The sequence below is a fragment of the Lampris incognitus genome, chromosome 2 (genome assembly GCF_029633865.1).
Source record: "Lampris incognitus isolate fLamInc1 chromosome 2, fLamInc1.hap2, whole genome shotgun sequence".
Classification (NCBI taxonomy): Eukaryota; Metazoa; Chordata; class Actinopteri; order Lampriformes; family Lampridae; genus Lampris; species Lampris incognitus.
In genome coordinates, this window is record NC_079212.1 from 104,730,961 (window position 1) to 104,750,503 (window position 19,543).

At 42.6% G+C, this 19,543-nt stretch overlaps 1 protein-coding gene across 1 annotated transcript in view; it reads right to left on the reverse strand.

Moving 5' to 3' along the window:
- Positions 1-17,259, reverse strand: part of fam83c (family with sequence similarity 83 member C) — a 37,405-nt gene extending 20,146 nt beyond the window's left edge. Inside the window, 1 exon segment of the mRNA XM_056301023.1 lies at positions 16,915-17,259. Within this exon segment, the coding sequence (XP_056156998.1) occupies positions 16,915-17,259 (345 nt within the window).
- Positions 17,260-19,543: the final 2,284 nt, after the last annotated feature.

A 19,543-nucleotide genomic window follows, 5' to 3' on the forward strand; every position in this document is an offset into this window, starting at 1 on the left:
AGAGAGAGAGAGAGAGAGAGAGAGAGAGAGAGAGAGAGAGAGAGAGAGAGAGAGTGTGGTAATAAGTGGAAGTACTGATTTAAAGCATTTTAATAAGAATTGAATCCGGGACCCTGCCTCTCACAGACACATTTGTGAAAAACCCCGTTACAGTTACACAGCATTTAGCGAACCCTTTTATCCATGATGTCATTTATTATGAGGAGTGAATACGCAAGCGCTGCTGGCATCTTGTGCGGGCCCTTGCCCATGTAACTTTTTTTGATTTAACAAATGCCCTCTTTACTGCTCTCAGATGGGTCTTGCAGTACCTTACTAGGATGGTTCCTTGTTGAGTAATAAGGAGAAGTTACTAAATAATACGAAATAAAATGACACACCGCCGTGTTGTGTTTTTTTAATCTACTTCAGAAGTTACTTGTGTGTAAAGCATCACTACAGCTTTAAGTAGAGCGACATCTCTATAAGTAAACATGAGCTGACATGGTTTTACAATAATGAGAAATAAGCTGCTCTTTTCAACAACTTTAACTGATTAAAAAGAAATTAAAATCCGTGGAACGATAAAAAAAAAAAGTTTAGCTTCTTGCAAGTTTATGTAGTGTGTTGTGTTCCTCGCTATCAGTGGACCTCTCGTCCATTTGTAATGCTGTCACTGTCCTGTACAGGACTCAGGACAGATCTGGCTCCACAACGAGGCCAGCTGGGGGGCGGAGCCAAGCACACAGTTGTTACAGCTGAATAGGTTTAATGGGATGGGCACATTGCAGCCAAAGGTCCATTAATGTAAACATACTCTCTCTCTCTCTCTCTCTCTCTCTCTCTCTCTCTCTCTCTCTCTCTCTCTCTCTCTCTCTCTCTCTCTCTCTCTCTCTCTCTCTCTCTCTCTCTCTCTCTCTCTCTCTCTCTCTGCTCTCTCTGTTTTACCGGTTTGATGTTTGAATGAATGCAGGTTGGCTGGCCCTATCTCAAAAGACAATTGGCTCACAATTGGTTCCTGTGACCTTATTCCAGTGTTGTTAGTCTCTTTATTGCCTATGAATAGAAGTGAGGCTAAGAAAGTAGATATCGGTAGATGTCCATCTACCTCAGGCATGTATGTAAAATAATCTGCGAACATCCGTTTCAGCATCTCTAATATATCCTCTGCACCATTGCACTTTATCCCCTCTTATTTCACCTGCATAGAGTCAGTCCTTGTGTATATAGTATATATCTGAAGATTGTGTGTTGTAGTGTTATTATTCTGTTAAGTACACCGAGAGAGCCACAAAACCGGAGTCAAATTCCATGTTTGTGCAAACCTACATGGCCAATAAACATGCTTCTGATTCTGATGCCCAGTGGTGAGTTTTAGTGAAGCCCATCCTCTGCAAAAGTTAAAATAATGCATCTGTTGTGTGTGTGTTGTGTCTTGGAGTGCCTAGGTCACAGATTGTGTTTGCATATGTTCACCGTTCATCTACGACCAACGTAAGTGAATCTAAGCACCCTTTGGGAATGAATGTAAGGTATTTTTTACCCAAAACCAACAAACAAATTCGGTAACACTTAAGTATGGGGAGCATAAAAAACTTAATTACTAGTGAATTAGTAATGATCAAGATGTCACTTTAGTATGGGGAACATATTCTAAGTAACAAAAACTTAATTTACAGTAATTTAACACTATTAACACTTGTAGTTTTGTGTTTTGTTATGTAAGAACAGACCATATTCATTAAGTGTTAGTAAGGGAGAATAACTTTTCTTGTGGTACTACCACCTTATAAAGTCCATACTAAGCAAAGCATATTGAGATGGTACTACTAATAAGCAATAATTCTGAGGTTATAGAGGGAAAACTCATAGTTAATGGCTTACTGGTTGTATAATAAGGCCATGCAGAATAAGGCATTAATGAGTATGTAATAATGACCAATTAAGAGCCAATATGTTGCTAATTTGCATGCTAATAAGCACCTAATTAATGGTGACTACGTTCCCCATACTAAAGTGTTACCACAAATTCATATGCTCTTCGAGTGAAGCCAAGTATTGTGTAAAGTGGCGTTTGTTTTCAGACAAACAAGGAGCAAAGTGCTTATTGATTAGGTTGTATTCTCTGTAATTATTCAATTTTGTTTTGGAAAAAGTGGTGGTTATTTGGTAATATTTAGATTTGGTTCTAGTTTTTAGAAGTATTTAGAAGTCCTTAATATATTATATAGCTGTAATGGTGTATATTAATAGCCAGCAAAACGTACACTCATTTAAGTGGCTGATTGGATCTGTGCGCCACAAAGGTTTCTGAAGCAGCTCAGGTCCTTCCCCTCTCTGGGTGTTTTTGTAATGTTACATGCTAAGCTCACACTGATGTTTGCTGCGTCAGCACAAGCTTTCTATGGCTGTAAAACACAAGTGCCTTCAGGTAAACCTGTCAAAGATGACTCATGGTAAATCCGTCAACTGCTGATGCTTTCCGTGTGTGTGTGTGTGTATTTGGTTGAAATACTGCCAGCAGTGTAGCCTTATCCTCTGCTAACTGACAGATCAGGTTATACCTGCTGCCATTGATCCCCCCCTTCTCTCCTTCTTTCTTTGTCTCTCTCTCTCTCTCTCCCACCCCCTCTCTGTGTCTCTCTCCGTCACTCTCACCTACCCTACTCTCTGCCTTGGAAGTGCCTGGGAAATGTAATACTATTCAGGGGCTAAATGGATACATTGTGTGTGTGTGTGTGTGTGTGTGTGTGTGTGTGTGTGTGTGTGTGTGTATGTGTGGGTTTGAGTTTCAGACAGAGGCGAAGGCGTCTGTGTTAGTTTGTGTCCATGCAAAGGAAGGTGCGTCTTGCATGCACCAAAACCTCATGCTGAAGTCCATAGCCTCTGGACTTGCGCTTTCATTCTCTATGAGAGGGATTCATAATAGACTTAAAACACTGTGAACCTGAGATGTCCGTCTAGTCAAGTCAAGTCAAGTCAAGTCAAGTCAGTTTTATTTGCATAGCCCAATATCACAACAAACTTGCCTCAGGCAGCTTTACAGCAACACAACATTCTATCCTTTAACTCTCGCAACAGATAAGGAACAACCCCCTAAAAAAAACCTTTAACAGGGAGAAAAAAATAGGGAGAAACCTCAGGGAGAGCAACAGAGGAGGGCTCTTTCTCCCAAGATGGACAGATGTGCAATGGAGTTTGTGTGTACAGAATAAAACACAATTTACAGAATACAACATTGAAGGAGAGTATACTGTTATTACGTGCATAAATACATTAGAGCCACTAAACTGGAGTCAAATTCCAAGTTTGTGTGAACATACATGGCAAAATAAAGATGATTCTGATTCTGAAAGAGGATAAGAGAATTATAATGGAATTATAATATATATGAAGAATATGATGAGGAGGATGCCAAGCAGTGCCCAAATGCTATCAGAACAGCCTAGGACCAGAGTCGTGCAACCATCATCACCATGTAGACAGGACAGGAGGACAGACTACACGTGAATACAGGGGAGACTCACATCACACCATTCACATACACAGAAGAAGGGACAGGAAAAGACATCATTCAGAGAGAGAGAGAGAAAGACACCTAAGAGAAAAGAGAACAGTTGCAATAATCAATAATCTATACTCTATAATCTCATCGGCAGAACAGTGCTTGGTATATTCAGTGAGACAGAAACCGACCCACAATGCAGTAGAGGTCATGAAGTACTCAATTTAAAGGTAACAAATTGTAGATTAGGGCAAAAAGATGAGTTTTAGTTTGGATTTCAAGGACTCAACAGACTCTGATTGTTTGACGACAGCAGACAGGTTATTCCACAAGAATGGGGCCCGATAGGAAAAGGCCCTGCCACCAGCTGATTTTTTATTTTTTGCATTTTTTTTTCTCAGGGGCGGCATGGTGGCACAGTGGTTAGCGAGGTCGCCTCACAGCAAGAAGGCCCTGGGTTCGAGCCCCGGGGTAGTCCAACCTTGGTGGGTCATCCCGGGTCATCCTCTGTGTGGAGTTTGCATGTTCTCCCCGTGTCTGTGTGGATTTCCTCCGGGGTCTCCGGTTTCCTCCCACAGTACAAAGACATGTAAGCCAGGCCGTACTAAAATTGTCCCTAGGTATGAATTGGTGCGTGCGTGTGTGTGTGTGTGCGTGTGTGTGTGTGTGTGTGTGTGTGTGTGTGTGTGTGTGTGTGTGTGTGTGTGTGTGTGTGTGTGTGTGTGTGTGTGTGTGTGTGTGTGTGTGTGTGTGTGTATGTCTGTTGGCCCTGTGATGGCCTGGTGACCTGTCAAGGGTGTCTCCCCACCTGCCGCCCAATGACTGCTGGAATAGGCTCCAGCATCCCCATGACCCTGAGAGCAGGATAAGCGGTTCAGATAATGGATGGATGGATGGATGGATTTTTTCTCCTCAGTTGTATCAGGCCAATTACCCCACTCTTCCGAGCTGTCCCGGTCGCTGCTCCACCCCCTCTGCCGATCTGGGGAGGGCCGCAGACTACCATGTCTCCTCCAATACATGGGGAGTTGCCAGCTGCTTCTTTCCACCCGACAGTGAGGAGTTTCACGAGGAGGACGTAGAATGTGGGAGGATCCCGCTATTCCCCCCAGTTCCCCCTCCCCCCAAACAGGCACCCCAACTGACCAGAGGAGGTGCTAGTGCAGCGACCAGGACATCTGGCCACATCTGGCTTCCCAACTGCAAACACAACCAATTGAGTCTGTAGGGACGCCCGACCAAGCCGGAGGTAACACAGGGATTGGAACCACTGATCCCCATGTTGATAGGCAACGGAATAGACCGTCATACTACCCAGATGCCACCAGCTGATTTCTTTTAAACTTTGGCTACACACAGGAACCCTGTATTTTGAGAGTGGAGAGCTCGAGATGGACTATACGGTTAAAGGAGATCAGACAGGTATGACGGGGCAAGCCCATTTAGGATTTTATAAGTCAGCAGAAGCACCTTGAAGTCTGATCTCACATGGCTAGGAAGCCAGTGAAGCGAGGAAAGAGTTGGTGCAATATGGTCAAATTTTCTAGTTTTAATTAGGAGTCTAACTGCAGCATTTTGAACCATCTGAAGACTTTTAGTACCAGCACATGGTAGACCTGAAACCAGAACATTACAGTAATTAAATCTGGATGCAAGTATTAGAGTCTTTGTATCAGCCATGGACAGGAAAGGCAGAATTTTAGCTATGTTATGCAAGTGAAAAAAGGCAGTCTTGTTAATTTATTTAATGTGCCTATCAAAGGAAAGGCTGGGATCAAATGTAACACTAAGCTTTTTGGCTGCCACACTGTGAAATCACAGAGTTGTCGAGTGTTACTGTTACTTGATCAAATTGGCATCTGTGTATAGCAGGGCCAACGACCAGCATCTCAGTTTTATCTGAATTTAAAAGCAGGAAATTTAGTGGCATCCAATTTTTCACAGCAGCCAAGCAGACCTCTAAATTAATAATTTCAGTATGATCATCAGCCCTTATAGGCACATACAGCTGAGTATCATCCACATAGCAATTGGAATGTATTCAATGACTGCGTCTAATTTGGCCAAGAGGTGAAATATAACGAGAGAAAAGTAAATGTCCAAGAACTGAGCCTTGAGACATGCCATATTTAACATCAGTGAATTAAGATGTAATATCATTATAGCACAGTGACAGTGTTCTTCCAGATAAGCCAGACTTAAGCCAAGAGAGAGCTAAGCCAGAGACACCAAAAATTGCAATTTATTCTGTCTAATAGTATACGGTGATCAATGGTGTCAAAGGCTGCACTTCGGTCAAGTAATAGAAGCACAGAGGTGGAATCAGAGTACATAGCAAGAAGAAGATGATCTACCACTCTGGTCAGAGCAGTTTCAGTGGAGTGACAGGCCCTGAAAGCAGATTGAAAAAGTTCGTATAGTTTTTTTCTATATATGTCTAAAGTTGTTAATACACAACTCTCTTTAATTCTTTAGAAATTAATGGAAGATTAGAGGCACATGCATGCTAGTGATAGGCGACTCCATAACCTGCAATATCAGATTAGCTTCACCAGCCTTGGTCCACTGTTTATCCGGGCCAAAGTCTCTGACCTAGACGATAATCTTAGGGTGCTGGCATCACAGAGGGAGAAACAGGGAACCCAGGCACACAGCACTATTACTTTCAGCAACATTGTTATTCATGTCCGCACCAATAATGCTAGGATGAAGCAATCAGAGATCACAAAAGCCAGCCTAGTCAGGACACTTGAGTTTGCCAGAAAGATGTGTCGGCATTGATTAATTGTCTCTGGTCCCTTACCTGTGAGGGGTAATGATGAGATGCACAGTAGGCTTACCCCAATGAACCGCTGGCTGGCTCATTACTGTAATGAACAGGGATTCGGCTTTGTTGATAACTGGCCTTCTTTCTGGGGCCACCTTTACCTACTGAAAGTGGATGGCATTCACCCTACTGGGGATGGCGCCGCTCTTTTGTCTAGCAATATAGATCGCTGTCTACATTTAGTTTGACACTAGGCACTTGTCATTCAGCAGGTTGCAGGTGATTGGACAGCCTGCTAGATTTAAATCTAGTGCAGATGTGGAGTTAGCTAGTTTAATTAATGTTTGGTCAGGGAATTTCTCATAGTATTACACTGGACAATTTTTTTCCAAACGTTTTTCTTCCTGAAAAAAAAGATTATGATAGACGATGCCAAGCTGAACACAAAAATAATTTCAGATTTGCTGTATCATGTAGGAATTAAGAGACACATTAAAATAACTTTTATTGGATTTAACATGTTTAATTGCATAATGACGTTGACACATTGTGTTAGTTCAACTGAGCTTGAAAAGTTTTGCAGCCGATTTCCGTTTGTACCCAGCATCTGGTGCCTCTCATGTCAGTGTCCAACAATAGTTGGTCATCATTGATGGACTACAGTTGCTTTGATACCTCTTTTCCATGGTTGCAATGTCCTGGTGAAACCTTTCCCCATGTTGGTCACTGACTGCACCAAGATCAGCAGGGAAGAAGTCCAAGTGTGAATGCAGTAAATTAATTTTCAATGACATGTTGCACTTCATGATTTTGTATGCTTTAAGCATGCTGTCAAGTAGCCCAATATAGTTTGGTGCTCTGTAGTTGCCAAGAAAATTCTCAACAACACCCCTAAATGCCTTCCATGTATTTTCTCTGGCCCAACTAGAAGATCTTCTAACCCCCTGTCATTGATGACCTGATTTGTGGACCAACAAAAATGCCATTTTTAATCTTGGCATCAGTTATTCTTGGAAACATCTGTCTCAAATAGCGAATTCCAGCACCTTCTTTGTTCATTGCTTTCACAAAATTTTTCATCAGTCAAGTTTTATATGAAGAAGAGGGAGAAATATATTTGTAGGTTGACAAGTGGTTTATGCGCCACACTTTGCTGCCCTGGAACAAAATGCTTACAGAGTGGCCCGTTCTTTTTAATGTAATGTGATTCTTCAGCACAGCCATCCCATTCACAAAGGAAACAACAGTACTTTGTACATCCGAGCTGCATTCCTAGTAGCAGTGCCAATACTTTTAGATCACCACATATGTTCTAGTCATAATCATTCTACTGTATACGTTTCAACAACAGTTCCATGTTATTGTAGGTTTCTTTCATGTGTACTGCATAGCCAATGGATACTGAAGGGTGAACATTGCCATTGTGTAACAGGACAGTTTTCAGGCTTAAATATAACATATCTATAAAAACACGCCATTGTTGTGGGTCATGCACACAACCCAAAGCCATGAACAATGCATCAATGTCAGTGCAGAAATAGAGGTTGTCAACCTGTGTAAAGAAGTTTGTCAAATGTTCTTGACGGTTCCAAAAGATAGAAATTTTTGTACCTGGTGACAGCCTTGCAATCTTGAACCAAATAGTTCTGCTTTAGCTTCTTACAAATCTAATTCCCTGACCAGATCATTTAATTCTGGCTGTGTTACCAGATGAGAATAACCAGGCATAAAGGTTCAATATCTGGATCAGTGTCGTTTTCCAACTCTGATTCATGTGTTGTGGCATCCTCATCTAGGATCCATGTCTCTGGTGGCTTCGATACTGGCAAACTGCCATCATATGGCACTGGTCTCATGGCTGAAGGCAGATTGGGGTATTCAATACATTTATTTTTAGTAGTGAATCCAGATACATTGGTCAGACAGAAGTAACTGGCCATCACATGATCCGTCTGTTCCAGCCATATCATTGATATGGCAATAACAAGCATCCCTTGTTATCGCCATATATATGCTATTTTAGACTTATCTGAGCTGTAGGTGAGTGGCTGTTGAGCTGCAGGTGAGTGGCTGTTGCTCAAAAACAAGCTGGCACGGCATTAGGAAAGCCCTGCAAGTACCCAGGTCTCCAGAGTAATGCTCTGGTGAAGGAATCTAGGGCTCTCTGGGCTGGGGAGTTGGCGGAGCTGGAACTGGGAGGATTAGGCTGAACTTCAGGCTGTGGAGGGGAGAGCTGAGTGGCGATGTGGTCAAGTTCGGCTCAAAAGTTGTTCGTTGTCAGATTGTGGGGTGCCTCCACCACTTCACAGAGAGTCTGATCATGTCAGCCAACAACTGGTGAGAGCCTGTCAGAGATCGTCTGTGTCCACTGGGTCCATGTTGGCTAGATTGTTCTGATATGAACTCAGGAAGGGCCCAAATGCAAAACTCACAGACAGGATGATACAGTAACTCTTGATTAAATTAACAAAGGCAGGCAGAGGTCAGAACAACAGGGAATCAGTATGATCCGGTGTGGGAAGATGGTGGCGCAGACTCACATTTGCAGCGGCCTCACCCAGTGCCGATTATGCAGTGTTTTTGTCCACATCTATGTCTGCGTCTAAATTTTTGTCATCGTGTTAAGTTTTTATTTTGATCGTCGATTTCATTTGGCTGGAAGAGCTAGTGCTAGACTGGCTGAGAGCCGGTCTGCTGCAGGGCAAGCTAAGCTACCTGCTAGCCCACGGCCCTGCCTGAGAGGAAACACTGAGGCGGTCTGGCGGCGGCCTCACCTAGCATCGTCTGTGCAGTGTTTTTGTCTGTGTCTGCGTTTTTGTCATTGTGTGGAGTGCTGTTGAGGTGTGTTGGGGGTGTCTGGCTGGAGAGCTGGCGTTGGATCAGCTGGGGGAGCCTCGTCTGCTGCATCCGATAAGCCCAGGGACCACGGTGCTGCCTGGAGCTGCACCTGAGCGGGAAACACCGAGGGTGGTCTGATGGGATGCGGAGGTGGGGAAGGTTAGGCTAACTGCTAGCCCATGCACACCGGCAGTCCCGACAGTCACCCTGGCTGGCGTTCATTCTCCTGGACAGTGGAGTTTTTGGATTGTGTTGCACTGGTCGGACTGTGTTGTTGGCTGTTTTTTCTTTTTTTTTTTTACTTTGTTCTCTCTGTTTTTGTATGTTTTTGGTGGTGTTGTTTTTGGAGGCTTTTGGATATATGTTTTTGTGTTGCACTGCTGTGGGCTGGGGGAAGCGGGATTTCGTTTCTTTTGTGTATGTAGTACATAATATGAAACGACAAATGAATTGTTTGTGATTCCTGATTCCTGATAGCTGACCAAACAGACAAGGAGCAGGCAGGAGGACCGAGGAGTCAGTTCAAAACAGGCGACAGAGCAGATGAGAGACGGGGGGCAAGAAGAAAACACGGAGTGCAAAGATCAGGCAGCAGAGTCAAACATGGACAGATCAGGCAAAAGTTCACAAGGAAAAATGCTGGAAAACTAGGCGGCAAACTAAACTAGACAATCTGGCAGGGACACAGGAAAACCAGGGGAGTATAAATGCTGAGGAGCTAATCAGGGAATGGGGAACATGTGTGCAAGACACAGGTTGACTGGTGGAAAAAGCAGGGGGAGGAACTGAAATTACAGGTGAGTACTTCAAAATAAAACAGGAAGGCAACTGATAATCAATCCATCCATCCATTATCTGAACCGCTTATCCTGATCTCAGGGTTGTGGAGATGCTGGAGCCTACCCCAGCAGTCATTGGGTGGCAAGCGGGGAGACACCCTGGACAGGCTGCCAGGCCATCACACACACACACTCATTCATACCTAGAAACAATTTAGTAATGCCGATTCACCTGACCTACATGTCTTTGGACTGTGAGAGGAAACCGGAGCACCTAGAGGAAACCCACGCAGACACAAGGAGAACATGCAAACTCCACACAGAGGACGATATGGGATGACCCCCAAGGTTGGACTACCCCAGGGCTCGAACCCAGGACCTTCTTACTGTGAGGCAACTGCGCTAACCACTGCGCCACCATGCCACCAGCAACTGATAATGAAAAAGGTAATATGAGTGGACTGAACTGGGATAGTCACAACCGTAACAATTTTGTTCCTAAGGTCACTTGGTTTCATCAAATACACTTAAGTCAGACTTCCTGGACATTTCAGGTTTTTTGGAGGTTCATCGATGAGCCCCCCCCCCCCCCCAGCTACACCCATGGTATTTGCACTCCTGTGATTCAGCAATTCTAGACCCATGGTTGTCAGCTATTTATTTAAACCTTTCCAATACAGAAAAACTCCTTGACCAAGTATTATTACTTTGCATCAAACACAGTCTCTTGATCCTGACAGGATCTGGCAGCTGAAAAACATTTGGTTATTTGTCATGTAACTGTGATTCTATTGGAACGCAACCCCTGTGGACCAGTAGTCACCAAGTATACTGTTCCACTATGGTTCAAAACCATGTGTGATCAAACCTGCAGGATTTCATTCAAAACAGATGCAAGACTAACTCACTACACTATACCATCTTCAGTCAGAGAAAGAGGAATCACAAGGTATACCATCAAGTTGGGGATGAGAAATTGCATAATCTTGACACTCTTAAGCAATGGTTGCGTGTAAATGAAACACAACCTTAGTAATAACCATGGTAAATAATCTGGTAATGAAGTTACTGCCTGTGGACTGTTCATTGTAAACGCTGTATGTTTTCTGACTTAAACTATTTTCCTGTGTCGTTTGAGCTCTTTTTCAATGGACATAATGAAAATATTCTCACAGTTCATAAATACCAGAATGTGTGGTATCAAGACGTCAAGATAAACATAAAAGATCTCAAATCGCAAAATGCAGAAATCCTTTTTTTCCCCTCACATTTTAAGACATCACACGTGACTAGATTGATTTATTCATATCTTTGGTGGGTAATCTTAACACAAAATTAGTTTCAGTGTTTTGTATGTCAGCCGTGAAAGATGGCATCAAATATAGTAAGATCAAATGAATGGTTCATAGGAAATAACCTGAAGGGAGAGCAAACTGGTAAAAGGGAAATTTCTACAAAATAAAAAAACACCTATTATTATTTATGCTGTGATGTATTTGTTGTATTTTGTGTGTTTGCATTGGGTTTAGATATATAAAAACAACCCAAACATGCTACGTTCTCAGTGGGCTTTTTGCTGTGAGAAGGAAAGAGAAATAAAACCCTGCACTGTAAAGGGAGTCTCTAAATGAACGTAAATTGGTGTAACAGCAAGTTTTACCAGCGAAAGCATACAAAAACCTGTCAAAAGACAGTTTGTTCTCAGTGACAAAAGAAAAGGCAAGAAGAAAAGGCTGAAATTGAAATAAACCTCACAACAGATCTGTTGTAGACTGAACAATAGAGCTCACATTTTTTAATAAAACCCCACAAAGAGGCTACTGTTGCGCCAACATGAAACGTGGGTGTGACTCATGAGACCGACAAGGCAACGATTCTCACAAATGCAGAATAAAAACATAAGCATTACATTACAGTAATGTAAAAAATAAAAAGTGGAATGGTCCTAACTGGGAGTGTTTGCTCCATTGTTATACTGCTATGATGGAAATGGAAAGAATGACGGAGATAGAAACAGTTGGAGATGAGGCTATCTCTATTTATGAGTTATCCATTAACATAGAGCGACAGACAGGGAGTAGAAACACAGACAGTCTCCAAGAAACTGTAGGAGGAAATAACTTGACACTATTACTGCCAAATAGATGCTGGCATCTGGACACTGCTTGGCATCCTCCTCATCATATTCTTCATATATCTTATTAATTCCATTATAATTTTGTTATCCTCTTTCAATGTTGTATTCTGTTAATTGTGTAAACACAACAGCCATTGCACATCTGTCTGCCTTGGGAGAGAGATCCCTCATCAGTTCCTCTCCCTGAGGTTTCTCCCTAATAGGATTTTTTCGGGAGCTGTTCCTTATTGGATGCGAGGGTCTAAAGACAGCGTGTTTTATTGGTGTAAAGCTGCCTGAGGCAAATGTATAATTCTTTATATTGGGCTATACAAATAAAATTGACTTGAAATAAGTCAGAATGTCTTAAAATAAGACAAAATTACCAACAACAATGCATAAATACATAAATAAATAGGCAAACTGTTTCCGTAAATTGTTTCATGGTCCATTATTTAATTACCCTACTGAGATTATTAAACATAGTCTTACCTATTGTTACCTTATCTCAGCTTGATCATCAATTAACTGGTCAAGCTGATAACATGGCCATTTTAAGACAACTGGTGATTTTCAGTCTAACACCGTCATTTGGTTGCTATGTTGTGATACGCGTAGACAGTTAAGTACTGATATAAAGCCCAGTTGAGGTGACAGAGGCAGACAGAAAGATAAATTAAAAAGTACATAAAAATATGCATAAAGGGACTGACAGGCAGAAAGACGCAGAAACAGTAAAAGAGAGAATAAATGTGAGATACAAAGGGTGAAATTCAATTAAATTCGACTCAAAACTTTATTGCTGACTCAGGGTCCATAACAGAAAAAGACAAATAGGTAAAAGACAAACCCTAGAAAATACACAGAGTAAACACAATAAAATAACATAAATGGAAAAAATCTGGCACAGTGGCGCAGTGGTTAATGCAGTCGCATCACAGCAAGAAGGTTCTGGGTTTGAGCCCCGGGGTAGTCCAACCTTGGGGGTTGTCCCGGCTCATCCTTTGTGTGGAGTTTGCATGTTCTCCCCGTGTCTGTGTGGCTTCAGTTTCCTCCCTCAGTCCGAAGACATGTAGGTCAGGTGAATCGGCCATACTAATTGCCACTAGGTATAAGTGTGTGTGTGTGTGTGTGTGTGTGTGTGTGTGTGTGTGTGTGTGTGTGTGTGTGTGTGTGTGTGTGATGGCCTGGCAGCCTGTCCAGGGTGTCTCCCCGCCTACTGCCAAATGACTGCTGGGATAGGCTCCAGCATCCCCACAACCCTGAGAGCAGGATAAGTTGTTCGGATAATGGATGGATGAAACAAATCAGCATCTTATAAGAAGGCAGCTATACCAGTGGTTCCACTGCCGGGACTGGTAGCGTGTGGCACTGAATCTTATTAGTTACACCTTTGATGATTACATCAGAGTCATTGAGCTGGCAAATAAATGTATACATGAGATTTCTTAGAAGAGCATCTAGGTCTTTTTAGTAGTATTCTCATTAAATCATTATAAGCTACTTGAAGCCTCTGTAAGCTTGCTTTTTTTGTATAGTTTGACCACAGGTGTGCAGTATAAAGTGGTGTACAATATGTTCTGAATGGAGACATCATCACACTAACTGAACACATACCAAAGTGGGTGAGAGCATATTTGCTTGTGCATACATCATGCGGCATTGCCTATATATATCATCATCATCTGTCATTTTGTTCAGTAATATAATCCATCCAGCCATTATCCGAACTGCTTATCCTGCTCTCAGGGTCGCGGGGATGCTGGAGCCTATCCCAGCAGCCATTGAGTGGCAGGCGGGGAGACACCCTGGACAGGCCGCCGGGCCATCACACAGGGCCCACACACACACACACACACACACACACACACACACACACACACACGTTCATACCTAGGGGCAATCTAGTATGGCCGAGTCACCTGACCTACATGTCTTTGGACTGTGGGAGGAAACTGGAGTTCCCGGAGGAAACCCACGCAGACACGGGGCGAACATGCAAACTCCACACAAAGGACAACCCCCAAGGTTGGACTACCCTGGGGCTTGAACCTAGGACCTTCTTGCTGTGAGGCGACTGCGCTAACCACTGCACCACCGTGCCACCCTCAGTAATATAATATCCAAGATATTTCATTCACCTTATTACATACCCCAAGATTATTAACAGACAATTCAAAATCAGGAAATGTTAGGTTCTGCAGGCCATTACAACACTCTTATTAGCATTGTATTTGATATCATGCTCCACACCATACACAGAGCATATATCAAGAAGCTGCTGGAGACCAGTGGTACAGGGACTAAGGATGACAAGGTCATTACCAATCATGCACCCAGTGTTACAGGTTTTCAAGCGCTTGGCCAAATCATCAGTGTATAAACTGGAGACAGAATTCCCCCTTGTCTGACACCATTGCTAACCCCAAATGGGGCTGAAACTCTATTACCCCATTTTACTTGTAGTCTGGTGGGCATACCAATAAGCCAGAATTCTCATCATGTATTTAGGCACCCCTCTCTAACTCAATTTAGCAACCAACTTTCTATGATAAACACCATCAAAAGCTTTAGAAGCATCAATAAAAAAAAAGAAAAAAAAGCTGAATTTTGGCCTCTATATTTGTTAATAATTTCCTTTAAGGCATATATACATAAGTCAGTGCCATGTTTAGCTTTAAAACCAAACTGGTTGTGCGTGGAGTTGATAAATTCATGCACTCTATCCAGCAGGATTCTTTCTAGGACTTTTGACAGTATGCTGGCTAAAGCTATAGGCCTGTAGCTATCTAGGCTGCATACTTTACCAGCTTTGTCCTTAATGACTGGCACTAACAGTACAGACAACACTGAGTCTGGTAACAAGCCATGGACCTTAAAGCCAGTAAAACAAATAGCAAGGAGAGGAGCTATCCATATTTAAGGTGTTCAGCAGTAATATGATCTAAACCACTTGCTTTGTTATCAGACAGCTTGTTTATAGCCTGGTATACCTCGTGTGACATGATCGCTATTGAATCATCACTCTCAATACTGGCCACCTTATATAGATCACTTTGGACACAATTTAATAAGGTACTGTAATGCTGTCACCATAACTCAGTAATATTGTCTGTACTGGAGATACCATCAACAGTGCATGGTAGAGATGTTTTATAGTTGCTGAGAACTCTCATTATAGTTGTTGAGAGCTCTCACTTCTTTCAAAAAATTAGCGGATTATTTCCTCGCAGCTTCTTAGCCATGGACTATGCCCTCATGGTTTGCTCATTTTTACAAATGAAGTGAATGGCGTACTTGTTTCTTGCATTAGTGAGCTTCTTGTGTTCAAGCTCAGGCCCTTGTCTACGTCTGCCTGCCATAGCCCATGTATTTAAAGGCTTCACAGGCTTCTTGATGATACTCAGCTACATAATTGTTCCAACCAGGCCTGATGTTATGTGTCTTATGTCTATACTTATAGTAGGGCTTACTACCTTTATACAGCGCACTAACAATATCATCATACATGCAGCAGAGATCTATCCTACGCCTCATATCCTTACAGTTAATGTCTCTGCACATAACTGCATCTCTAAGTAGATGTATACCACCCAAGATTTCATCTGTACAGGCAGGATAGGCTAAGATGCCGTCCTTTGTAAGAGTTGACCAGTCCAACCTTCCTGCATTGTCCCTATCTCCATTGCTAGATAGCACAGGTAGATGTTCAACATTTATAGCCATAGCAAGAGGTATCAGTCATTGCTGCCCCATGCGTAATAATAATATTCCCCAACGAGATATGTGCATCAGCAGTGCAAATACAGTGGTCCAGCCATGATGTAGTGTGCCAGGCCTCACTTATGTATGTATAACTATTTGTAGGCAACAATACTTTGCTTGACAATATAAGATTATTATCTTGACAGAACTGAGGAGTGTGATTAGCAAATAACGAATTCCTGTCTGAGATATCAGCATTCATATCCCCAATGACATACACACTGGAAGAAGTATTACCTTGTATAAAGGAATTGATGAACGCAAACCTATTTAAATGTTCATCCTCATTCTGCTGGCATTCATAGGGTGTATACACATCGAGGATAAATAATTCCATAATTGTGAGTAAACTGCATTGCAATGCTCCAAATCAACACCAAGCCTAACCACATTAATCAATGAGTTGAGCTTCTTATTCCATAGAATAGCCACACCCACTGGCATCCTGCCTCTGACTATTCCCATGCCAAGGTCAGTTGTAGACTCCCCAGCCCCATGAAAGTTCTCATTGAAGGAGTTTAGTTTTTCCAACTCTTGCTTTACTAAAAATTTCGCTTGCATACATAGTATGTCATAGTTCTCCAAAAGATTTTCAACAACTATGCGGCGAGCTTTATCACCTGCACTCTGGCCCAGACACAGGCCATGACAGTTTTATGGTAAAACCCGAATGGTAATTTAGCAGGACTAGTGAGTGACCATATCACCAGCAGGCATAATCATTCCCCCCGCAGCAAAAGCAGTTTGACCCGATAACTCCACCCCTGCATAGCTCATAATAGCGCCGGACAAGTGCCCCTTCAGGCCAGAGCTCCGGATTGGACATTTCGCCACCTCATTGCATTCAGCAAATATTTTAAATGAGCCGAATCTACTGTGAACAGAGTCAATCTTTTGACAGATGACATCAGGGCCAAGTTTATCTTTAAGATACCCAGATAGAGTGTCAGCATCAAGGTCTGGTGTGAACTTGGTGGCAAAAACACTCACCAGCTTCGTCTTTACAACCTCCGGTACTAATAACATTACCGGATTTCTTTTTCTGCCCGGGGTTAACAGTACGCGATCTTGAGTGAATAGCAACTTTCGCTGGGCGGCATTTCACGACTTGACTCCACACTGAGGAGCGTGGCAAAGACGTTAATCCACCAGGACCCTCCGCTACCTCAGCCTTCTCCACTTCCAGAGCGGAGACCCCTGCCGTAGCTCCCTCCTCTGCTCCCAGGCCCGAGACTTCCACCGGTGCAGCCCCAGATGCCAAGCCAACCAGGCCGGTGGCTCCATCCATCGTGCCCATGACAGTGGCCCCAATCACCGCCACCGACGTATCTGGACCATTGCCCCCAGTCAGGTCAGTGGCACACTCCAATGCACACACTTGGTGATTGATCTTCTCAGTGATAAACTGAAGATCTTTGCTCACATTAGCATGTCTCTGCAAGGCATGCTTCATAGACCTGACCTCCATGTACAGCTGCTCCATTCTCCCAAGCAGGCTTGAGACATCCATGTTGGAGACAAATCTGGGACTCTCCACACTCATTCAGTACATTAAGGCAAGATTTTATGTTACTGGCATCTTTCTTAGGCCCTTTATGGGAAATGAGCTGCTACGTCAGATGGCAAAGGTTAAACAGCACCTTCTTTGAGGTCTATCCACTCGGGAGTCAAAATTGTTCTCAACCAACAACACGATCTCATCCTGGGTCAAAGAGGGAAATTCAAAGAAAATGAACGAAGTCAGAAAGAAGCAGAAAAATAAAAAATAAAACACACCAAAATTAAGAGAAAAAATAGAGAGAGAGAGAGAGAGAGAAGTTTTTGAATTTACAACAGCTGTTTATTTAATAAGAAAACAAATTTTACAATGAATAATGACATCATCAGACAGTCACTACTTTAAATTAACATGCACAAAGAGTTCAACTTCCATCACTGAACCAAGATCAATTCAAAGAGAGAGGGAGTGAGATCATTTGAATTTTACAACAGCTCTTTATTTAACGAGAAAAAACAAACTAACAATTAACAATGGCATCATCAAATATAGTCACTCATTTACATTAACATGCACAAAAAGAGTTCAACTCCCATCAAATAACCAAGATCGATTCAGAGAGAGAGATTTGATTTTCAAAAGCACATTTACTTAGGTTACATAACCAATTATTAGCACCAGAATGGTATAGACAAAAATGACCTCAACTACAAATTTAATAGTCATGTCAAGTCAACTCTACTTCCATAGCCCAACATCACAAACACAATTTTGACTCAGGGGGCTTTACAGCAACATAACATCCTGTCCTTAGACCATCGAAAAATACAAACCCCAATTCCAATAAAGTTGGGACATTGTGTAAAACGTGAATAAAAAAAGAATACAATGATTTGCAAATCCTTTTCGACCTATATTCAATTGAATACACCACAAAGACAAGATATTCAATGTTCAAACTGATAAACTTTATTGTTTTTTGCAAATATTCACTCATTTTGAATTTGATGCCTGCAACACGTTCCAAAGAAGCTGGGACAGGGGCAACAAAATGCTGGGAAAGTTGAGGAATGCTCAAAAAACACCTGTTTGGAACATTCCACAGGCGAACAGGTTAATTGGAAACAGGGGAGTGTCATGATTGAGTATAAAAGGAGCATCCCCGAAAGACTCAGTTGTTCACAAGCAAGGATGGGGCAAGGTTCACCACTTTGTGAACAACTGTGTGAGCAAGTAGTCCAACAGTTTAAGAACAACGTTTCTCAACGTACAATTGCAAGGAATTTAGGGGTTTCATCATCTACAGTCCATAATGTCATCAAAAGATTCAGAGAATCCGGAGAAATCTCTGCACGTAAGCGGCAAGGCCAAAAACCATCATTGAATGCCCGTGACCTTCGATCCCTCGGGTGGCACTGCATTAAAAACCGACATCATCCTGTAAAGGATATTACCACGTCGGCCCAGGAACACTTTGGAAAACTATTGTCAGTTAACACAGTTCGTCGCTACATCCAAAAGTGCAAGTTAAAACTCTACCATGCAAAGCGAAAGCTATATATCAACAACACCCAGAAACACCGCCGGCTTCTCTAGGCCCAAGCTCACCTGAGATGGACTGACGCAAAGTAGAATAGTGTGCTGTGGTCTGATGAGTCCACATTTCAAATTGTTTTTGGAAATCATGGATGTCGTGTCCTCCAGGCTAAAGAGGAAAAGGACCGTCCAGATTGTTATCAGTGCAAAGTTCAAAAGCCAGCATCTGTGATGGTATGGGGGTGTGTTAGTGCCCATGGCATGGGTAACTTGCACATCTGTGAAGGCACCATTAATGCTGAAAGGTACATACAGGTTTTGGAGCAACATATGCTGCCATCCAAGCGACGTCTTTTTCAGGGACATTCCTGCTTATTTCAGCAAGACAATGCCAAGCCACATTCTGCACGTTACAACAACGTGGCTTCGTAGTAAAAGAGTGCGGGTACTAGACTGGCCTGCCTGCAGTCCAGACCTGTCTCCCATTGAAAATGTGTGGCGCATTATGAAGCTCAAAATACAACAACGGAGACCCCGGACTGCTGAGCAACTGAAGTCGTACATCAAGCAAGAATGGGAAAAAACTCCACTTACAAAACTTCAACAAGTAGTGTCCTCAGTTCCCAAACGCTTATTGAGTGTTGTTAAAAGGAAAGGTGATGTAACACAGTGGTAAACATGCCCCCGTCCCATCTTTGTTGCAGGCATCAAATTCAAAATGAGTTAATATTTGCAAAAAAACAATAAAGTTTATCAGTTT